The sequence below is a fragment of the Sphaerodactylus townsendi genome, linkage group LG01 (genome assembly GCF_021028975.2).
Source record: "Sphaerodactylus townsendi isolate TG3544 linkage group LG01, MPM_Stown_v2.3, whole genome shotgun sequence".
NCBI classification, from domain to species: domain Eukaryota; kingdom Metazoa; phylum Chordata; class Lepidosauria; order Squamata; family Sphaerodactylidae; genus Sphaerodactylus; species Sphaerodactylus townsendi.
The window spans coordinates 137,645,903-137,668,426 of NC_059425.1; the positions used below are offsets into that span (position 1 = coordinate 137,645,903).

The 22,524-nt window shown below is 44.4% G+C and overlaps 1 protein-coding gene across 4 annotated transcripts in view; it reads left to right on the top strand.

Annotated features, from left to right (window-relative positions):
• Positions 1-22,285, top strand: part of TENT5A (terminal nucleotidyltransferase 5A) — a 35,031-nt gene extending 12,746 nt beyond the window's left edge. The window contains exons 2-4 of one of the 4 annotated variants that reach the window (XM_048495444.1): positions 12,926-13,142; positions 15,275-15,792; positions 17,321-22,285. In XM_048495444.1, the coding sequence (XP_048351401.1) occupies positions 15,355-15,792; positions 17,321-18,100 (1,218 nt within the window). In that variant the 5' untranslated portion in view covers positions 12,926-13,142; positions 15,275-15,354 and the 3' untranslated portion in view covers positions 18,101-22,285. The other 3 variants (XM_048495427.1, XM_048495455.1, XM_048495435.1) reach the window with 3 other exon arrangements.
• Positions 22,286-22,524: the final 239 nt, after the last annotated feature.

The window sequence follows — 22,524 nt, forward strand, 5'->3', positions numbered from 1 at the left end:
ATGCAGCAAAACCACAGTACTCTAAAGGTCAATGAAAGTCATCTTCCTGGAAAAGATAGTATCAACAATTCTACAATTTTATCCTGCCATTATTTATTTTGATTCCAGGCTAATATGATTTTTTTCTAACATGCATTTCATGACACAGTGTATCTGACCTTTTATAGATATATGACACGTCATATCCTAAGATCCTCAGATTAAAAAGAACTGTTTAATGGAACTAAATTGTAATCATTTGCTTCCACAAAAACCTACATGATCCAGCAGCGGTGAAAATCAGGAAATCCATCCCAGGAGAACTTGGCATGTTTTCTATAAGCGAGTCATGCACACCTGCTGTTTATAAGATCTTGAAAACATACATGAACTCACAAAGCTGCCTCACACTGCATCAGACCCTTGGTCCATCAAAGTTGATATTGCCTCCTCAGGCGGGCAGCAGCTCTCTAGGATCTCAGGCAGACACTTTCACATCACCCACAACCTGACTGCACATTAGCTTCATGTTGTGAGGCAGACATTACAGGGTTGCTGTTTGAGCTGAAATTCCTGTCTTTCCTTAAAGATCTTATTCCCTCCTTCCTTTAAAGTTGGTTTCCTTTCCTCTTGATAAGGTAAATTTAGGCTATTTAGTCATCTTATCCAGCTTAGTTGGTCACAAGCTAAGGTTGCCAGTTCCAAGTTGGGAAATCTCTGGACATTTGAAAGTGGAGGATGGGGTTTAGGGAGAGGAAGGACCTCAGTGGGTATAATTCCATACAGTCCATCATTTGAAGCAGTCATTTTCTCCAGGGCGACTGAGAGCTGTAATCTGGAGATTGGTTGTAATCCCAGGAGATCTCCAGGCTCTACCTAGAGCACAGGTGTCAAACTCGTGGCCCTCCAGATGTTATGGATGACAATTCCCATCATCCCCTGCCAGCATAACGCTGGCAGGGGATGATGGGAACTGTAGTCCAATTGGCTATGCTGGCAGGGGCTGATGGGAATTGTAGTCCATAACATCTGGAGTGCCAAAGGTTCACCACCACGGACCTAGAGGTTGGTAACCTTATCACAAGGGATTTTCAAACTGTGGGGTCTAGAGGACCTAAAAGTAAGTTGTAATTCTTGTGCAGATGGATCGTGAGACTAAGAAAGAGAGGGGGAAAGCTGGGGGAAAAGGCCCTGGGACTTCTATGACTGTAGCTCTACCATCAAAAGGGGGGGGGATGTGGACGGAAATGGGATAGGCAAGGTGCAGTCCCCAAGGCAGTTTTTGGAGGAGAGGCCTTGACACAGTGACCAATCTTTGTTTTGTATGCCAAAGATTTTTTGTTCAAATCCCTAATATCTCCATCTAAAACAATCTGTTTGTTTGTAGGTGGTTAGAGATCCTGGACAGATGTTGCTAGTCAGAAGAAACAATACTGACCTTGATAGCTCTAACTCAGAATAAGGAACTTTCATGTATGAATTCATGCAACATAAAATATAAAACTGTTCAGTGTTTTTAAATAAGAGATTCCTGTGTTTGATGTTGGAGAGGGAGAAAGTAGCATGTAGTTACTTTGCAAATGGATTCCTAAAGAGGAAGGAAGTCTAGAAGTGTGTCTAATCTGTATATATAACTGAGCAATCTGTTCCTGATGACAAAGCATAAAAAGCAAAGGACTCGAGCGGATGTAGCCCAGAGGGTACCCTTTCCTGAACAAAGAGGACCACGACTGAACCACAACTCCCCCACAATCCTTCACTTTACCAACAGAGTCCTCACCTCCAAGAAGGCAGCAGGTGAATGTCTGAAAAGCAACCAGCAGCCAAGGAGGGGCAGAAAGAGAAAGACAGAGCTAGGGTAAGGAGAGAGAAAAAGAACTGGAATAAGTGAGCAGAAACAGAGAGCTGGGTGGGGGGGGCAGAAAGTTAAAAAGAGAGCAGGGGTAGTTGAGCAGATTGAGAGAGCTGCGGTAGGGGAGCAGAAACAGAGTTGGGGGAGTTGGGCAAAACAAGAAAGAGAGAGCTGGCGTAGCAGGGCAGAAAGGGAAGATTAAGAGTAGGGGTGGCAGGATGGAGAAAGAGGCAGAGAAAATGGAGGCGACCAGGGTACTTATGGAGAACTCTCCCCAGCTTCACAGGTACCCTGATGGCTCCTCCCTTCCTATGCAAAGCTAGAATTCAGCCTTGCAAACTGTGTGGGGGGGGGGGGGGCGGCGGCTATGAGGATGGGATTGAGCTTTGCCAACAGGAGGGGAGTGCCTATAGAGATGGGGAGAATTCTTCCCATCTTCACAGGTACCATGCTGGCTTCCACCTTCTCACCCTTTGCAAAGTCTTGATCCAATTTTGCAAATGGGGGGGGGGGGTTGCCTGTAAAGATGGGGAAAACTCTCAACTCTTCCCATCTTTGCAGGCACCCTACTGTCCCTCTCCCACTTTGCAAAGTTGGGATCCAGTTTTGCAAACAACAGTTTTCTAGAGCCTGTTGTCTTTTCTCACACAGCGGGCTTTATCGCTAGTGTAATATGAACAGATAAAATTACAAGAAAAATCTACATTTGAAGTGTAAGCTCTTAGCAAACAAGCCCACCATATTATATGTTCTTCCCTTAATTAAACCCTTTTGCATGTACTTTTCTGTGTAATTTAAGATTGAAACAAACCACAGTACCTTCTCTCATTATGATACAAAATATCAGGAACTGAATTAATGCTCATAACAGTGGTGACGCCAACAAATGGTTTCAAGAATTACTGAGAGGACCTATTTAACCTATGCAAATGTTTCAACAATTTGAGAAATATCATTATTCCAGTTTTAAGTTACTCATTATGATGCTTAAAGATTTCAGCTCATTTGGAGCAACATCAGAGATTGGAATGCAGTTACACAAACTGCACAATTGGAAGATTGTGCAGACATTAGGTTTTATTATTTTTCTGCAGAACCTGCTCCTATTATAGTTTTTCTATTCTCCTTGGGTGGAAAGATATTTAGTGCAGGGAAAATATCATAAATGAGCCAAAAAAGACTTTCAAAATGTCTTTAAAGCAAGTTGTATGGTTCTCACCTACAAAGTGGTTTATTAATATGTACCAAACTGTTTTTTCCTCATGGTAGTTATGAATTTTTTAATTGGAAAAAGCTATTCCAGTTCTCTATTGATACATGATAGTTAGCATCCCATACAGATGTGTAAGAACTTAAGTTTGCCCATTTACATGTCAGCAGGCATCACTAAATACAGTGGAACTTGCTGTGAATTGGTTTGATATGTGAATTGATGCCCTAAAAAGCCATCAATTATTTCAAGTAATCCACAATATTGTCCCATTTTGTAAATGGGGAGTTGTATTCATTACGTTCTTTGTTGAAAATGGTTGAACCTTGACTAATAACTCCAGATTCTAAGAAATATGAGTATATATAGGCCAATTGGGGCTGCTTTGATAGCTTCACAGCTGTGAAGGGGAAAAGTCCTATAATATCAATTCAGATATAACCCTAAACCATTAATTAAACTAATTAATTAAATTAATACCCTTAAACATCAATTAAACTAACGGTAGTTAGCAGGATAGTCTTATTCTGAACCACTTCACTAACTGTTTTATTAAGAGTTCATTATGCTTTTAACTGAAACGAGTTCACTCATAACACTAATTTGAAGTTAGTTCACTAATTACAGTTGGATTTAACTGTGGTTTTGCATGTTGCATGAACATGACTATGTTGGCTTAATCCTAGTTCATTTCCCAGTCATGCCCTAACAGAGTATTTGGCAGATCCACAGAGGATAGATCTACCAGTAACTACTACCCATGGTGATTAAAGAGTAACTCCACATTCAGAGGAAGTAAACCTCTGAATACCAGGGCCAGGAGGCAACAGCAGGGAAGGGTCATAGCTTCTGTGCCCTGTTGCTGGACCTCCAAAGCAATTGGTTGGCCACTGTGTGAGATAGGATGCTGGATTAGATGGACCACTGGTCTGATCCAGAAGAGCTCTTCTTATGTCCTGATGTATCTGTCAATAGAATCCAGTTTTTATAACCTAATTTTCACTATGGATTTTCAGTAACTAAAATAAATAATGGTTTCTGTGTCATGTCTGAACTGAGCCTAGCAGCCCAATCCAGATGAGTGGGGAGGGGGAATCACCTCCCAGATGCAACGCAGATCTGCAGTGGTGGATTTGCCCTTGCCAGGGTACTTGCCCCAGCAGAGGGGCAAAAACACCAGTGAGCAGACACCATGGCCCTCTGGGACACCTGAATGTAGTGCTGATCACCATGTCACTGCTTCTCCTTACTTCAGCCGGCCCTGTGGTGTAGCAGGGGCATGTCAGAGGTGTTCCCAGGGGTGGAGATTATTGTAGTCAGCTTCCACTCACACCCAGTCTTTAGAGCTGGGAACATTGTGGCCCAGGTCTCAGAGTTCAGCCCAATAGAAGCATTTCAGGCAGCTGAGATTTTTTTTCAGCTGCACCCCTGTGCTGCCTGAAAGCCTTCTGGAGTTGGGGGTGGGGGCGCCAGCATGGCAGCAGAGCAGACCCCAGCTGCGGGGCCCTTTGGATTGGGCTGCATATCTTTTAACAGCTAACCCTCATGCAAAAAAACAAAAATGAAAAAGGAATCCATACATATTTCTGTAAGTTAAAACTGCCATCCTGCAAAACTTGCACAAGAATACACACAAATATGGAATATAAAGAAAATATGTTGCATCGCTAGTCCACTTTGTGTTTGAAAAAGCAGAGTTGGACAGGATTATAAGCACTGCCTTACCACAGACCCAATTATCTGTTTGTCCCCAAGAGAACTATGGTTGGCAGCTTAAGGCAGAAAGAAAGCATTTGTTTGATTTCCACTTAACCGTCCTGTATGCACTGCAACTAGAACAGTAGAAAAGCAATTATTGTACAGATTAAATAGAATATTAGATTCCATCTGAGATCTGTATAGAACAAAAGCTTTGAATCATTTCATCAGATGTAGTATGTTGACATTTAAGACTTGAACTAATCCAATTTTTAAAGGATATTTTGCCGCATTTAAATGAACGAATATGGATTTTCAACAGTTCCATATTTGGGACCAAGGGTTGTGGGCTTAGTGTATTTGTTTATTGGGTCTGGCAAATAGCAAATGCCTCCTTGAGAGAGCAAACTCCAGCTTCAGATCAGGCAGGGGTACATCCACCCCTAAATAAATCTACACTGGACTCAGGATATTTGATTAACTATTCTCCACTGTCAAACATACCACCCTGGTGGATAACCTGCCACAGGAGCTTGATGGTTCCTGTGGTTTCGGTCATACCTGGAAAGTAGTTGTGAGTGATGACTGTTTAGCCCCTTAGCTGATGGTTTATGGGTCTCACAAAATTCCATCTGGCAGTATTTGTAAACAGATGTGTGAAACCACTTCATGGGTCATCCAGAGAATTTGTCTGGATTCTCAGCAATATGCAGAGGATATTCAGCTCTGTTTCACACTTATACTGGATCCCACAGAAACTGTAAAACCTTGAATAGATTATGAGAAGCAGTTTTGGAATGGATGGTAATCCTGACAAGATGGAGGTGCTACTGGTAGGCAGAAAAACCGACCTTATTATTGAAATGTCTTCTTTCTGGATGGAGTTGTACTTCACGTGATTTTTGCCTTAGTTACGCCCCTCCTCTCAGCAGTAGCACGCAGAACTTGAAGCAGTCTAACAGGAGGTGCACCGGCGTGCGTGGCAGCCTGCACCTGCGTGCATTCGTTTCCCACCCAAGGACCGGTGCAGCGGCTGCATCCTTGCCACAGCCCCGCCCAGGAATGCCCTGCCCCCGGAATGCCCGCTCATGCCCCCGTTGTGCCCCACCCAGCCCCATTAGCGCTACGCCACAGTTTGAATCCCACCACCATGGGAACCTGTTACTTAAATTTTTGGATCCCACCACTGGGCCCAATTCAAAGTGCCTTTAAATCTTCTATGGCTTGTAGTCAGCATATGTTACTAGTGTACTCCCATATGGACCTACTCAACCATTACAGCCATATTTGTGGACCTGACTTTGGGTATCCCATCATCTGAGGCCAGATGGGTGCAACTCAAGAAAGGTTCTTCTCAGCTATGGCACCAAAAGTGTGGAATTCCTTCCCCGGAAGCATTGATCTGTCCCTCTCTACCATTGTCTTCTGCCACCAGGTGAATACCTTTTTGTTTTGTTTGACCATGCTTCTTGTTTCAGTTTGTAATTGTTGTTATATGTGTTATTTTAAAAGTTTTTTTAATTGTTAACTATTCACTGCTTTGAGTGCCCTAATCGGTTGGAAAGGGAATATAAAAATGTTTCTAAGAATAAATAAAACATCCTATGCTTCATCAGCAGCTAAGACTACAGAATGTTAGCTGTAAAAACAAAGCCAGTGTAGCAGAACTAGGGAAAAAAGGTCCTCAATATCCCTAGAAACTCTGCCATCATCTATTAATCACAAGATAGCTCAATGATGATAGTTCTGGACTGTGAAATGCCTGGAGATTTCGGGGTTGAAGCCTGGAGAGGGCAGGGTTTGGGGAGGAAAGGATCACAGGAGGATACAATGCTATAGAGTCTATTTTTCAAAGACGCCATTGTCTCCAGGGGAACTGATCTCTGCTGTCTGCAGATCCATTGTAATACCAGGAGATCTCCAGGTCCCACTGGAGGCCAGCAACCCTAGATGATAACCCCCCACTTTTCCATGCAGGAAGGCGGAGCAACAGACAAATTACTTCATGATATCACCCTTCCAGGAGAGGAAGTAATCTGGGGCTGTGCATCTCCAAAGCCTGAGCCGAATAGGATTTCTCCTAAGCACTGCCTTTCTTTCAACTGTCTCCACTCAGCCCATTTATCACCACCAACCACCATACCCTTTACATGGATGATTCTCTGCTAGTGTGAAAATTTCACTGGTAGTAATTTCCTGCTAGCACAAGTGCTGCGCCGGTGAGTGATTTTTCTTGCACCTGTGGAATATCCTGACAATACATAGGGAATGGGAGTGGGGTGATATCATAACCATACTTTCCAAGTATAAGACAGAATTGCTTGACAAGCAGTTTTCAAAAGTAACTTTTTGAATTCTTTTGGTCTCTTTCAAAGCTCTTGTGAATTAGTGCAATGTCAAGTAGATGTTTCATTTTAATATTGAGGATCTGGTTGGAAGGTTTTCCTTTGAGGCAATGAAAAGGCCATTCCTTTGAGGCAATGTAAAGGCCATTCTTTGTCCATGGAAGAATGCTAGTGCCTCTTTCAAAAACAGAAGACGCTGGATTCCACTTTCTAGATCCAAAGAATTCAGAAAAGGGTGGAATCAGAAACTTGCAATGCAAGCATTAGTGTCGGCACAGGGAAGATCCAAAGTACAGAACCAATGAACAGATCTTTCACTGGCAGTGAAAGATCAATTACGCATTATGTTAGTTGACCAACCATGTAGTTTCCCAGTGGGCACCCTCTCCAAGTTGGCAGAGCTGCTCTCAAATATGGCGCTAGAGACAGAGACTGCTTATGCTAGGTGACTTCAACATTCATGCATAACGCTCTTCACCAGGATTTTATAATCTCTCTGGCTGCCCTGAACCTCTAGCAAATCGTGCCAAGTCCAACATATAACAAAGGCCACACCTTGGCCTTAATCTTTTGCACAGGTACAAATGGCAGTTCTGCATCATCTGCATAAAGTTGAAAGCAGCTTAGAAGCCAGTTGGGGGAGGGGACACAGATGAAGGCTGAGGCCACATAAACTGTTAACCATTAATATCAAAGTTGAATAAAGTAGGTACCTGATTACAGCTCTGTTTAGTATCATCGTAAGTAGGAACAGAGGCTGACAGATGTCCAGCATGATTACAGCTGACCCATAGCCAAATATTTTCATATAAGCAATGGATAAGACTTAGCAGTTGTCTATATTGGACTTTTTGAATATACTCCATAGCTTAGCATGTGGGATACAACTGAGTTAAAATCAATGAAAAGTGCATAAAAGATGCCACACTTCAATGAGATGTTGTTATCTACCCGATGCTGAAAAATAAGGCCCTGGTCTACAGTTCAATGGCCTGTTCTAAGTCCAGCTTGGGCATCCTCTGGAATGTTTTCAAGATCCTACCAGTTCAATAATTTCTATATATGGTTTACGTATAAATTTATTGGTGACACTGAATAAACTTATTAGGGAAGAATTGGCTGGTTCAGATCTGAACCTTTTTAAAAAATCGAGATAGTGATGAGATAGTGGCCAATCCTCAATCCTTCAGAAAACAGGAGATAAAATCAATCCAAGTGACTAATGCAGCAAGGATTGGTGCCTATTAATCCAAATTTGCTTTCAGTAAATCTGTGGTGATGTTGTTGCCACCTGGGACTTGATCTGATCTCAGACTTCGAGTAAAGTGAACAATTGCCCATCTCTAATCCGCCCTTCTTAGGTAAAGAAGAAGAGTTCGATTTATATCCCCCCTTTCTCTTCTTTAGGAGACTTAGAGGGGCTTACAAATTCCTTTCCCTTCCTCCCTCACAACAAACACTTTGTGAGGTAGGTGGGGCTGAGAGAGCTCAGAAGTACTGTGACTAGTTCAAGGTCACCCAGCTGGCGTGTGTTGGAGTATACAGGCTAATCTGAATTCCCCAGATAAGCCTGCACAGCTCAGGCAGCAGATCGGGGAATCAAACCCAGTTCCTCCAGATTAGAATACACCTGCTCTTGGCCACTACGCCACTGCTGCTCCTGATAAAGGGAGCAGTAATAAACTTACTTCAAGCCTGTTTGCATAATTTATGTGCTCTGGACCCTTTTCAGACTAGTTTTCAGGCTGGTCTGTAGGATGGATACAGTTCTGGTGTCTTTAGTTGATGAACTCCATCTAAATGTTGACAAAGGTTATGCTTCCTGTTGCTCCTATTTCATCTATCTGTAGCCTTTGATACAATAGATGATGCCATTCTGTTGAGCCATTCAGAGGGAGAAGTAGGTATCAGGGGCCATAGACTGGTTTAAATCATTCCTCTTGGACTGGACCCAAAGAAGGTCCCTTGGAGACTGACTATTCTCAAGTTGCCACAAGATGCAATCTTCTCCCCCATGTTATTCAACTTCTATGGAAAGCCTTTAAGAGCCTTTTGGAACCAGATATCATCAGCATGCAGATGACATATGTCTCTGTACCCCTCTATCTAAAAACTGTGGTGATGCGATAGAAATCTTGAGCTGTTGTCTGACTACAACGGTCCAGTGGCTGAAAGCAAATTAACTGACATGAATAGAATAGAATAGAATAGAATAGAATAGAATAGAATAGAATAGAATAGAATAGAATAGAATAGAATAGAATAGAAGCTGGTCGTGAAGGCAGAGATCTTGAAGGATTGTGTTTCCTACCATTAATGGGGTTCAAATAACCCTTGCTAACTCGATTAAAACCCAAAGGTTACACTGGAGAAACAAATCATGCAGCTGCAAAAAATGTTTTCTTCCAACTCAAGTCTAGCCCATAAAATAGCTCTCCACCTTTGACCAGGCTGAACAGGATCCCAACCATGTTAACATCAAGACTAGCCTAATAACACATTCTACATAGGTCTCCCCTCAAAACCACATGAAATACTCCAAATGCTACAGAAAACCATCAGTCAGAAGCCAGGTGGATCATACATATTACTCTCATTTTGAAATTATTTTATTTATTAGATTTAGAAACCGCCCACCCCCGAAGGGGTCTGGGCGGTGTACATCAAACCATAGATCAACAAAGATACACAGTTAAGTAAGTTAAAATCATATGAAGAACTCTATAAAAACATAGCAGCATTTCATATACAGTGCAACAATGGTGCAATAATGGTGGCACCCGTTCCCAAGGCTGGGAGGGGACACAGTGCTGAATAGATGTTATATTGGGCGTGCCAAAGATGGTATAGCACGCAACACAGGGGCATCCAGGAGGGGGAATCTGCAGCCAGCCTCCCCAAATAAATCTGTTGGCTACGCATCAGTTACTGGGCTCAGTTCAAGGTATTGACTATTTCATGCAAAACCGTTCATGGCCCTGGTCTCCCATATCTGCAGAACCACCTTTCTTCCTAAGCTCCACCATGACAGCTCCCCTCATCTGAGCAGGGCCTCCTGCAGATGGGCATCGTCAACAACTTCCTGTTCACTTACATATCCCTCCCTGATTAAATTAGAAAGGCTCCCCCTCTCCTGGAATTCTGCAAACTTTGCAAAACTGAATTATTCAGGAGGAATTTTTTGTACAATAGGGCTGTACTGAAATGAAATGGTTCAGAAGGATGTTTTGGCAAAGTGGGTACGGACTGTGGATGATGCTACTATGTCTGTTGCTGCAAGTATGCTCCAGTTGTGTAATTTCTGCATCATTTAATGCATCATGTGAATGAGTAAATCCACTGGCTTAGTTTACATACAGAGAAAATTGCCTGGATTGGACAATTCCTGGAGATTTAAGGATGCAGCCTGAAGAGGGTGGGGTTTGGGGAGGGTTTAATACCAAAATATCATAGAGTTTAACTTCTACAGCAGCCATTTTCTCCAGGGGAACTGAACTCTGTAGTCTGGAGATCAGTTGTATTTATTTATTTATTAATTATTAGATTTTTATACTGGAGGGCTCAGGGCGGTGTACAAATAAACATATACAGACAGGAGAAGGTTAAAACCAGTACAAATATAATACAAGCCCTGTCTCCTTATTAAAACCAGTAACAGCAATACAGCCAGCATCCGAGAACTAAAACCGACACCCCCCACCCCGGGGAAACCGAAAAGGTCCCCACTAAAATGGGCCACATAATTAAAACAAACAGAGAACAAGGGGAGGAGGGTAGGGGACTGGGGGCACCCTCAGCAGCCGACACCCCAAAAGCCCGGGGGAACAATTCAGTCTTACGGGCCCTGCGGAACTCACCATTATGAAAATTCAATGGGATTTACTCTGTAACAACAACAATAACAACCTTTGTTGTTTTCTCTGTAATAAGTGTGTTTAGGGTTGCAGCCTTACAGTAGAGTGCTAACACCACTTTCCTGGGAATTACTGTCATTGGATAAAACTGAATGGACTCTGAGTGGACCTATAAAAGGTTGCTTTCCTATGGACCTATTCCAGGCTGAATAATCACAGATTCCCCACGAGAACTTTCCAACTCTGCATTTACACTATAATAAAAAATGTCACAATTTAGGTTTTGTTCATAGGCAGGCAAAAATCTTTAGTGGGGCAGATGTTTGCTGCTACTATTTGTTTCACCACCACTTAAAAGGAAGGGCAGGCTAGGGGGGGGGGAGCTAAAGAAGCAGCTGAAAGGGATGAGTGCACAATTTCTGAAGAATTCATGCAGGATGCCCTCTGGGAACGCCTCTGTTCCTTATGCGACCTGAAATTTCCCCTCTTGCAGCAGCGGCAAAGCTCCTTCTGAAGCAATCTGGGGCCCAGAAGAAGACCTCTTATCCGGCAGGGGGCGTCATTGCAACGCACCAGGTGCTTCCGCTGTAAGCCCCCGGCAGGAGCCACAGGGTGGGAAAGTGAAAGGCGGGGTAGGGGTTAGAGTGCACTACAAGCTCCGACGGGGCATTCGCCCTGGGTGCGCAAATCTCTTTTCCTGTTCAAGTGACACCCGCAATGTGTGTCCCCCAAAAGCATTCCCCTCTCCCCCAGGAGTTTTTCGCCAATCGGTTTCCTTATGCTAGTCTTCCAAGGGGCGCCATTTCAGTAGGGGAGATCATTTGGCACACACGGAACACCCTACCGATTCCAAGCAGCCTGAGGGGACAAGAGGTGGAAGGTAGAAGACGCCATTGTAGAGTCTCATAGTGCAGTTGCTAACTGTCCTGCCATCGAGTCGCCTCAGACTCATGGCGACGCCTATGAAATAATGTAGAGCCTTCCTTGTTGAGAGAGCCCCCCCCCCCTCCATGTTTTGGCCACACTGATGGCCAGGAGCTCTGAAGTCCAAAGACTGTTTTGTGGGATGGGAGGCAACTGGGATGGATATTGTACGCAGGTAAACGGGAAGGGGACTGGGAGCATGACAAGAAAAAATTCGGACGAGAGTCCCTTAATGGAGCCCAGGGCTATCTTTTGCTCTCTTAAATAGCATGTAGGATTGGGGCTGCTGGACACTTGATTTTGCCCTGGAGATTTTCTTTTAGGAGGAAGTCCGTTCCAAGACGACGTGCTTTAAATAAGGGGGTGGGGAGGAACTGACTGACGGAGACGTATCGGACTTTGTGGTCACAGAGCGAGCAGCCCCCTTCTCTCCTGTAGTCTGGAGTTTATGACGAGTAGGTTCAACCCCACCAAGGAATTAAGTCCGGCTGATTCCAGTTTTCTGTTCGAAAAAGTTGCAGTCGGTTTGCAAGTGCAAGTCTCGTAGTTTCTGGCCTCCAGCGACGAGCCTGAAAGCCGCCTTCCAGCCTGGCCCCCCTGACCCAGCGTGGGGCAGCTCGCCCCAGGAGGCTCCGGATCAGGGAGACGGAGAAGCTGCGGCGCTCTGGCCGGCCCCCGCCCGCCAGGAGCTCGACGCCTGTGAATGGGCCTTCTCGGGCGCGTGGGCGTGTGTTTACTTCCCCTCGCCACTCTCGTCCCCCGCTCATTCACACGGAGCTGGCGCGGCTCCTTCGGCGAGCGGCTCTCCAATTGGCTCTTCGCCCCGCAGGCCTGGAGGGAGGAAAATAGCTCGTCACGGCCAAGGCCGCGGTGATTGGCGAAGCCCTTCGCTGCACATCACGGTGCTCCGGAGTCGCCCTGCAGCTGTTGCTGGGACGTCAGGACCAGTGACGTCCTGCCCGCTCCTATTACTGCTCTTCCAGCTGCCGCTGCTGTGTGCAACCTCCACCCCCCCACCGCCCCCCCGGAGCCCACTGTCTCCTTCTCTTTTATCTTCCCGCAGCAGGAGACGTGACGGCCTCCTCTCGGCCCACGCACCAGTCGTCAGGGGGCTGGAGCCCTGATCATGCCTCTCCAGTCTGGCACACCGCCGGTATATAAGAAGGAGGACCTGGATTTGCGCAGGTGGACTCTGTTGACAGCCGTGGTTCGCCTTTAGGATTTGATCGGCTGTCAGGTTTTGGGGCGGTTGTGCACTGAAGATTGGAAGGGGAAAAAGAGTGAGTTTTCTGTGTATTGTTTCCCCTGTCATTAGCCACTTCAATTTTTTCAACAAAGTTCACAACAACGTAATTTGGGGGAGGGGGAGGAGCGGACTCGCTATCATCAGCTTTCCTTTATAGCAAAATAATCTAGTACCTATAGAGGAGGGTAGTTCTTAAAGTTTGCAACTTCTGTTATACTGTTCGGTGTGCTTTGTTTACGTTGTGAAGTGCCCTGATAGGACTCCCTCCTCCCCTCGCCCCAATATGCATCGGAGAAAACGAGTGGCTTTTCTTGGATGCCGCGAAATCCGCACAAGTGTGTTTTGTTAACTGGAAACAAAGTGCGGTGCAGGCAGCCACGGCCGTTAGATTGATTCTAGACTAGAGAATAAAATGCAAAATAGAAGGTGATATATTGGATTAACTTGTCTTGAGTTTGCAGACTTCTGAGTTACACAGAGCGACCCATCCTGCTGTAAAGTTCCATGAAAAAGCTGCTTTGTTACTCCTTCCCCCGTCACTGCCTCCGTTTGATTTCCAGGCGGCTTCTTCTGGCCTCTTTATCTTCTGCTCCAACACCCTATTCTGACCCCCCGAAATGCGGACTTGGTATCCAAAGCCGCGACATCCAAGAGTAACCCTTTTTCGTGGACGTAAGCTTCACTTACTCCTCAGGGCCGGCTTCCAAGGAGGGAATTTGGACCCTGCTGTCGGACTACCAGGATCACCTGTATCTTAGTAAACTCGACTCCAGAGTCATATTATATAAGAGAGGGTTCAAAAACCCTAAGCAGGAATTTCTGCGCTGGTGGTGTAGGTGGTCCTAACTGTCACCGAATTCACCTGCAATGAGCGCGGGTTCTTGGCGTGTTTTGAAGGCTCTTGAAGGCTTTGCTCCCGAGTCCTAAACATCACCCGTAGCTTTGCAAGTGACTTCTATGGAAGGGCACTGTGCTGCCCAGAGGGATGGCCTGGGGGCCAGTCGGGTGGCATTAGACGAATGGAGGATGGGCTGCAAGTGCGGGGGAACAACTTTGACGCCTGAACGCCTCAACCTGAGAGATGCAGTTTTCAGACATAGCCGCAGCAGTTGTACTCTCCTTCGGTTGCACTAAATCGGCTATTTAGTAGTCAAGATGCCCCAAACCGAATTCAGCCCTCTGGCCAAACAAACGGCGCTCCTCTCTTCCGCCCCGCTTTCAGCCCCACACAATTGCCAAGGTTGGCTACGCTGTGGGACGAGGTATGGGCGGGGGGACCTTGGAGTCGTCCACGAGCGCCCAGTTCCTTCCAGGAAGTTCCAGCAGGATCCAGACCCGGGAGGAGGAGGAAGGATTTTTGGCACGGGAGGTGGGGAAAAACTGACAGCGGAGGAGGAAGAAGCGGCAAAGCTGTTGTGCAAAGCAGAAGCCAGCTGTTTATGCAAATGAGGGGGCGGGCTCCTCATGCAGATGAGAGGGGCGTGACGAGCAGAGGGCGACTCGGATCCCCGGAAGAGCCAGAAGCCCCGTATAAAAAAAAACTACTGAGGAGGTTGCTAGAGCAGAACCAGCGGAAGCTCCCGAGAGGGCGAAGCAGCGCGAGCCCCGCAAGCTGGCGGAGGGTGGGGAGGCGAGCCACGCGGCGGGGCACCGGGCATGCCCGCATAAGCGCACCACCCCGCCGAGCTGCACCCGCTCCAGCTGTGCGTAGGTGTCCAGCCAGCTTGCACTCCCTCCCTCCCTTCCGTCTCAGCCCTCCCCATCCTTTCCCATCGGGGGTCAGAAAGGCTCCGCTCGCTCTCTCGCTCCGGGCAGGTGATCGAGCACCAGACTGACCGCTCGGGTGGGTATTTGGAGAGAGGGGGGTGGTGGATAACGGACCCGGGAGAGGGAGTTGAGCTTTGTTTTATCATCCCCCCCCCGGGGGCAAATTCGAGGTCAACTTGGGGCAGGGGTGGCTTCACTTTAGGGCACCCTTCGGGCGATCCAAATCCTTTGCCGCTTTTCCGTAAAGGATGAACGGACTACACTGTAGGGGGGGAGGCGCAGAGATGCGGGGGTGGGCTGGCTGGCTTTCAGTTGCGCTCGGAGGGTCGGATCTTGAGCCCTGGGCTGTCATTGCCCGCTCTGATGGCTTTCGCTTTCCTTTCCCTTCGTCTTCCCCAGATAGGAGCGAGGAAAGGGAACCGCGTTGCCGGTTGTTGTTTTCGCTGGTGCAAAAAAAGCTTGGCCGACGGCGCGGGACCATGGCCGACGAGGAGAGCGCTCGCGACGGGGCCACCGCCGAGCCTTGCGCGGGAGCCTGCGAGGGCAGCCGCTGTAACATGCTCAGCTGGGAACAAGTGCAGCGCCTGGACCGCATCCTGACCGAGACCATCCCGATCCACGGCCGGGGGAACTTCCCCACGCTGGAGATGCAGCCGCGGCAGATCGTCAAGGTGGTGCGGAGCCGCCTGGAGGAGCAAGGCATCGGCGTACGCGATGTGCGCCTGAACGGCTCGGCGGCCAGCCACGTCTTGCACCAGGACAGCGGCCTGGGCTACAAGGACCTGGACCTCATCTTCTGCGCAGATCTGAAGGGAGAGGCCGAGTTCCAGACTGTCAAAGATGTCGTCTTGGACTGCCTCTTGGATTTCTTACCGGAAGGCGTGAATAAAGAGAAGATCACCCCCCTGACTCTGAAGGTAAACTGCCTGTAGTCTTAATCCCGGCTGTTCTTTGCAAAAAAGGGCTGGTAGCCAGGAGTGGAAAAGAGGAGGGCTACCTAAAGAAAGAGAAAGAGGCAGCCGGTGCTAGACTAGCTGGCTGTGAATTTGCAGCCAACTAGTCTAGCTCTGGCTGCCTCTTTTCCTGTAGGTCGCCCTTCACTTTTCTAAGGCAGAATTCGTGCCTCTGTAGCTATTAATGTTAAATATAAGCCCCCCCCCCTTTTTTCCAATCCTCTTTGTTGAACACTTAATTGGAATGTTCATGCTTTCAAAATCTCACTGAAAAGAATATTAGAATACAGTAATAATTAGGTCTTTTCTGGTTTGAGAAAAAGGAAGTCTGATGCATAGCTTAATTAAATTGACGTGCTTGGACTTAAGCCAGTTTAGTTCCACTGTTTTTTAACTTGACTAAGCCACCTAAACTATGAATATTTTGATTTAACTGGGTTGCATACACATGAGCCCACTAGAGGGAAATGGTGTTCCTCAACCTTCTTGCCTCACTAACAGAATGGGGAAGCTGAAAGGACTATCATTCTAGCCCTAGACTCTAGTCCCTCTGTTCTAAACCTTATGGATTCTGAAAGCTGGTCCTTAAATTTTGCAGATTTTTACTCAAGCAGAAATATTTTTTTAAATAAACAAACTTACAGTATTGTGGAAAATGATTTACAGTGCAGCTGTAAGCAGTATCACACCCTTCTCCCTGAAGCCAGTGAGCCCTAGAAGGGTGTAACTGTGTTTAGGATTTCACTGCTGCAGTACAAGGCATTATAATGCTGTCCTATGCAGAGTTACACCAATGGGTTCGATTGCAAAATCTCCGCACAGGGTTGTATTGTTATAGACTTCACTGGAACCAAATTTAAAGTTTACTGGATTAGGGCAGAATTTTACTGGGTTGGGCTATTTTGTCCGCCTGACTGCAATGAGACGAGCATCCACAACCTCAAACTGGACTGTCCATCTGCAGGATTTGTTGGGTTGGTCTGAGACTAGGAGAAGTTCCTAAGGCCTTACAATTATTTTGAAGTGGCTCGAGTATTAGTTCACGGGAAAACTGCCACTAATTTCAAAGGGAGATGGAAACAATGTTCTTCTTGCAGATTTGTGTTTCGGGTTAAATGCATGTCTTCATAACCGTCCCTCTGAATTATCTGTGTGGTGCATGAATATTTTTGTCTGGAGGTGGGCGTTCGATTTCTGATCTTTAGAAGAAACGCCTTAATGAAATGCTTGCAGAATATGTCCTTTGTGTAATGCTGGTGCCATAAGCACTCCCTCTCCCTTCAGTCCTTTGCAACCTCATGTCTGTAAAACCACATGCTAAATCTGTCTACAACGTCTCTTTCTTCTGCCTGGGCTCTATGAAGGGCTCTGCTGCAAACTAGGCCCAGGGTGGAGCCCAGAGAAAATGCAAATGAAGGCTCTGAAAAGAGGACGTGCTTTTTATTAGTCTTCCTTATATGCTCCTTTATTTTGTTTGTGTTTCAAATTGTAGGAAGCCTATGTGCAGAAAATGGTGAAAGTGTGCAATGATTCAGACCGGTGGAGTCTTATCTCCCTATCCAACAACAGCGGCAAAAATGTGGAGCTGAAATTTGTGGACTCTCTGAGGAGGCAGTTTGAGTTCAGTGTAGACTCCTTTCAAATCAAGCTAGACTCCCTCCTCCTTTTTTATGAATGTTCTGAGAACCCAATGACCGAAACTTTCCATCCCACTATCATTGGGGAGAGTGTCTATGGGGATTTCCAGGAAGCCTTTGATCACCTTTGCAACAAGATAATTGCTACCCGCAATCCAGAAGAAATCAGGGGAGGAGGCCTCCTTAAGTACTGCAACCTCCTTGTAAGAGGCTTCCGGGCTGCTTCTGAATCCGAGATGAAGTCACTCCAGAGATATATGTGCTCCAGGTTTTTCATTGACTTCTCAGATATTGGAGAACAGCAGCGGAAACTGGAGTCGTACTTGCAGAACCACTTTGTAGGGCTGGAGGACCGCAAGTATGACTATCTCATGACTCTTCACGATGTGGTGAATGAGAGCACGGTGTGCCTCATGGGGCATGAGAGGCGGCAGACGTTGAATCTTATCACCATGCTGGCCATTCGGGTCCTAGCTGAGCAAAATATCATCCCAAATGTGGCCAATGTCACTTGCTACTACCAGCCAGCCCCATATGTAGCAGATGCTAACTTCAACAATTACTATATTGCCCAGGTTCAGCCGATGTTCCCCTGTCAGCAACAGACATACTCGACTTGGTTGCCCTGTAATTAACATCTGTTTTAATAGACTTGGTGGGGAAAGTGTTTTTTTCTGTCAAGCAACTAAAGAGGAAGGATGGCACTCTCCTTTTTAAAAAATGGGGTGGTTTTTGAGCAGTGGTAGTCTGCTCTAGCTTTCTCATCTCGAAGAAAGCTGGTGGTTCTTCTCTTTAATATCATGAAGTGTGATTTAGACAAGAACCCCACACTTAATTGAATTCTACCCCAGAGCACAAGAGGCCTGTCATGAAAAGCAAATAGCTCCCCTTGAAGTAAACCAGGGAGGAATGCTTGATGACAATATGGGTTGGCTTAGTCTTCTCCCATAGCTATGGCATAGTGAAAATTGGGAAGCCTTTATTTTTTTAATTGAGATCTGCGGGTAGGGGGTGGGGAAGGGAGAATTTGATAGGGATGGGGGGAAAGCTAAAAAGTGTTCAAGAACTAGAAGTCGTAACAGATGCTGCAATAAGATGCTGCCTTCAGGGCATGGAATCAACCAGCATTGTCTGTGGGCCCATACTATAGAATATAGGTCACGTAAAGAGAACACTTCAGGAGAAATAGCTTGTTCCAGCTCAACAGCAGTAGATGGGACAGTTATTAAAAAGTCAGGGGGAGGGGGAGATAACAAATTCCATTGTTTCCAGCTGTGTGCATGCTTCACATTATGAAAAAAATGTGGAAAAGCAAGAAAATCAGCTGTCACAAGCAGCATATGCTTCCGGACCAAAGATTTCACAGATAAGTTATTTAAGCAAAGAGGAAGACACAGTAGACAATTAAAAAAAAGAAGATATAACTATATTTGTACACAAAAATGTTAAACAAAAGTGCCTGATGCCTTCAGAAAATTTGAAGTGAAAGAAATATAGTTTTGAGGTTTAACTTTGTGTTTTGTTTTTTATCAGGGACATGAATAGAAAAAAAAATAAGCTTGTGAATAGATGGTGGAGGAAATGCCTAATTTTTTTTTCCTGGCAAATACCTATATAAAATTTATATTGTTTGTGTGATGTTTTCATAGGTATGTGTGTGTATATTGTTGTGTGTATGTGTGTGTATATATATTTGTAGCATTATATGTATATACACACAATTTTGAACACGGTCTAGGAAAATGTAGCAGTTTTAAGGAATGTTTTAAATAAAATAAGTGTGTTTTCCAGTCTGCAACAGGATGTCCTAAAACTGTGGGCACTTTTAGAGAGTTATTGACCTATACCAGAAAATCTGGATAGATGAACCAGTTATAGGTGAGGTGGAATTAAGATGATGCACTTGGTTTCAAAAACAAAGCTGACCATAATTTATTGGCGGAGTCTTGGCAGCATCCTGTCTGGTCAAATATTTCACTGGCTGACCCTTTTTTCATATTTTGTATTGTAATATGGTTTCGACACTCATCAGTCCTAATGCTGCAGACTTTCACGATGCATAGACATGGCAGTGAAAGGTGACTAAAGGCAAGTCTGACTTAAACTCCCTGGACAGCTAAACAATATTGTCTTAATTGATGATTTGATCACTAATTATTACTATTTAAAAATGATTTTTGGAATGCATTGAGTATTCCAGGACCACTAGAAGATAGTAAATGTGAAATGAACCATTATGAAGAGTGTTGCACAGATGTTTTCAAGATATCAATGATCAAGAATCTTATTTAAAATTAATAATTTTGCATTGCGACAAACAACCATTGTTTAATTTCCTGTCCTTCAAGCAACTAGTGGAGAGTTGGGAGAATTGTTCCACTGGGAATTTTATCTCTGTTTCTGTACTGATTGTCATACAGAAAAGTTTAACCCTTTCAGCTGCTTCCAGCTGCTGGTCTTTAAAAGTAAACAAAATCTAACTTGGCCTCAAAGGACAGCTGATGTGTACAATTGCACTAAAATATTGAGTTTCATTTTGACCTTTATGCTATTTTCCTGATACTATGGAAGAAAGTAAAGGTTAAGATTTTGAAAGGGTGATTGATCTTTGCCACCCACCACAGTAGTCTCAAGTGGAACAGGACCTGCAGCTCTCTGCACAAAATATTGAAAGTAAAGGGGTTAGTAAGCTGCTAAACAGCCAGTAGATTCTCCCTTTAACCTGATAAATTTAAGGGCAGAGTATTTTCCCTATACTTGTTATTGAACCATTTCCTTTTATATCTAAAGGCCATTTTGACAATGCCATTCACTGCTATTCACTGTTTTGTCCAGGAAAACTTTGGTCATTGTTTTCCATACTTCTTTGGCCCCTTGGCTGAATCCTTTCCCCCCTCTTTTTTGTTCAGTCAGTGTTCAATTAAGAAAACAAAGTGTTTATTTTCTTTGGCCCATTACTATTAGCAGCAACAAATCAAAAGTGAAATGTACTTTGTCAAAATCAAAGCTTCATCATGCAAATAACTTTCTGACAGAAGTTGACAGAAAAAGACTGGGGAAATAGGATCAGCTGGTAGTGTGGTATGTCTTTTCTTACCAAAGCTATTTTACTGCAAATAAATGAGTCATCCACGATTGAAAAGAGGTTGAAGATCTCTGGCAGTGCCAGAAATAAAATGCTGATAATACAGTATATACTTTCCTGCAGAGCAGCTTTTTCCATCTTTTTTAGAAGGTTGTCATTGTTAGGCTGGGGGATACAATTTCTTTAAGGATTTGAGGTTTTTTCTTCTTGTGGTTAACATTTTAGTTCCATTTTTATGGCTGATAGTAACCGGTTGTCCTACAGCTCATGCTCTGGTTAAAGTCTCTGGTTAAAAGAGGATTTTGATAAATACCAATTAATTTTCTCCCGAATGCAAGGATTACAGTAGTAGTCTTTAACTCAAGCAGTGAAAGTTGTGGGGCTCTGTTGTACTGCCTGGTTGTTTGTCAAAAGGCATCTGGTGTTAGGGATGGGAAGATGCCATGACTCTAGGCCAAAACTAAAACAAGAGCACCTTTTTAAAGCAAGTTGGCTTGTGTGGTTTGCACACCCAGCCCTTCATAAAGTCTGACAATGACCCCCCCCCACCCCATCCCATATTTTCTCAAGAAGAAAATGTTCAATGTTCTTAAGGCCTCACTTTTCCTATTCATTTTGCAAAATCTGCTCTTAAGAAACAGTAGTTTAATTGCAATGTTAACCTAATCGAAAATATTGGCTCAATCATACTCATTGGGTTGTGAATCTATTTGATTAATTCTGAATTGGTGGGAAAATAAACTTGTTCTAATAGAAACATATTGTGATATAAAGAGACAAGGAAATTAGGTTCCTTAAACTAGAATATTCAAAGTATGATGCAAGGAATTTTCATATCTTTTCTGAACCTCTGTTGTCCATGTCTGCCGTGTGTACTGTAGATCATCACATACCCTTCTTACACCTATGTAAATATCATTCTGATTTCTCCAAACATTTTGTTGTGAGTCCCAGGCTATATAGATAAATGGAGTTGTACTGTGTGTGTATATATAATCTGCGATATGCAAAAACGAAACAAAAAAATCTTTTGAAAGAAGCAAAAACTGAGACAAATACATTTTCATAATTTTTATTTAAATGCTTTAAAACTTATTTGCTGCTACATATTGCACAAAGTTTCATGCATAGCTTATAAAATGCTGGTTGTAAAATGCTATATCTGCAAGTTGTGTTTATACTGAAGGCTCATCAATTCACAGAAAGCTTTAAAATGTTTTGTGGAGAGAGAAATGTATTAAGGCTAGATAAGAAGAGGGAAATATATATCTAAACGTATTCCATGCTTTTTGGGTTTTTTCTGGGTTCTTTTTGGACTTTTCTGATTTTCACTGCAAGAAAGAAAATCCCATGTACAGTTCTGCCATTTGCTTTCTACGCAAACCATTATTAAATATCCAAAAAGCCTACAGACTTCAAGACGGTTTGGATGCAGTGGGGCAAACTCTTGCAACCTATGAGAAACTATGCTGATTCTTGTTCTCCTTCAGAATTCCATACAACTGTTGTCTTCTGCAAGACATCCTATTGTGGCAGATGCTCCATGGACTGTTCTTTTAGATTTTTTTTGGCTCTAGGTTCTGTTGGAGGTTGAAACAAAGAGCTGATGGAAAACAGACACTTTTTTAACAATCGAAAGCGTTTGCTTCAGTGCTAGAGGGAACAGATTGTGAATTTTGTTTACAGCATCCAATATTTGGATTTTTAAAAAATAAAAATGATGTTATTTTTTCTATTTTTGTCTGGTTTTTTCACTGTCTAATATAGTCTGAACCTGCTTGTGCTGATTACTAGCTATCTTCTGTTAGAAAAAATTTACAGAGGCCACACATTTATGGGAAGCACCCTTTTGACTGGAGAGGGGAGTAAATAAGTCCAGCCAGTCACCTAGTTCCACTTGGCTGTAAATGACATCAGTGTCTAAGGGGCACTGGGCCACAAGTCCTGCTGAAGGGATTATATATTTTGTTTATT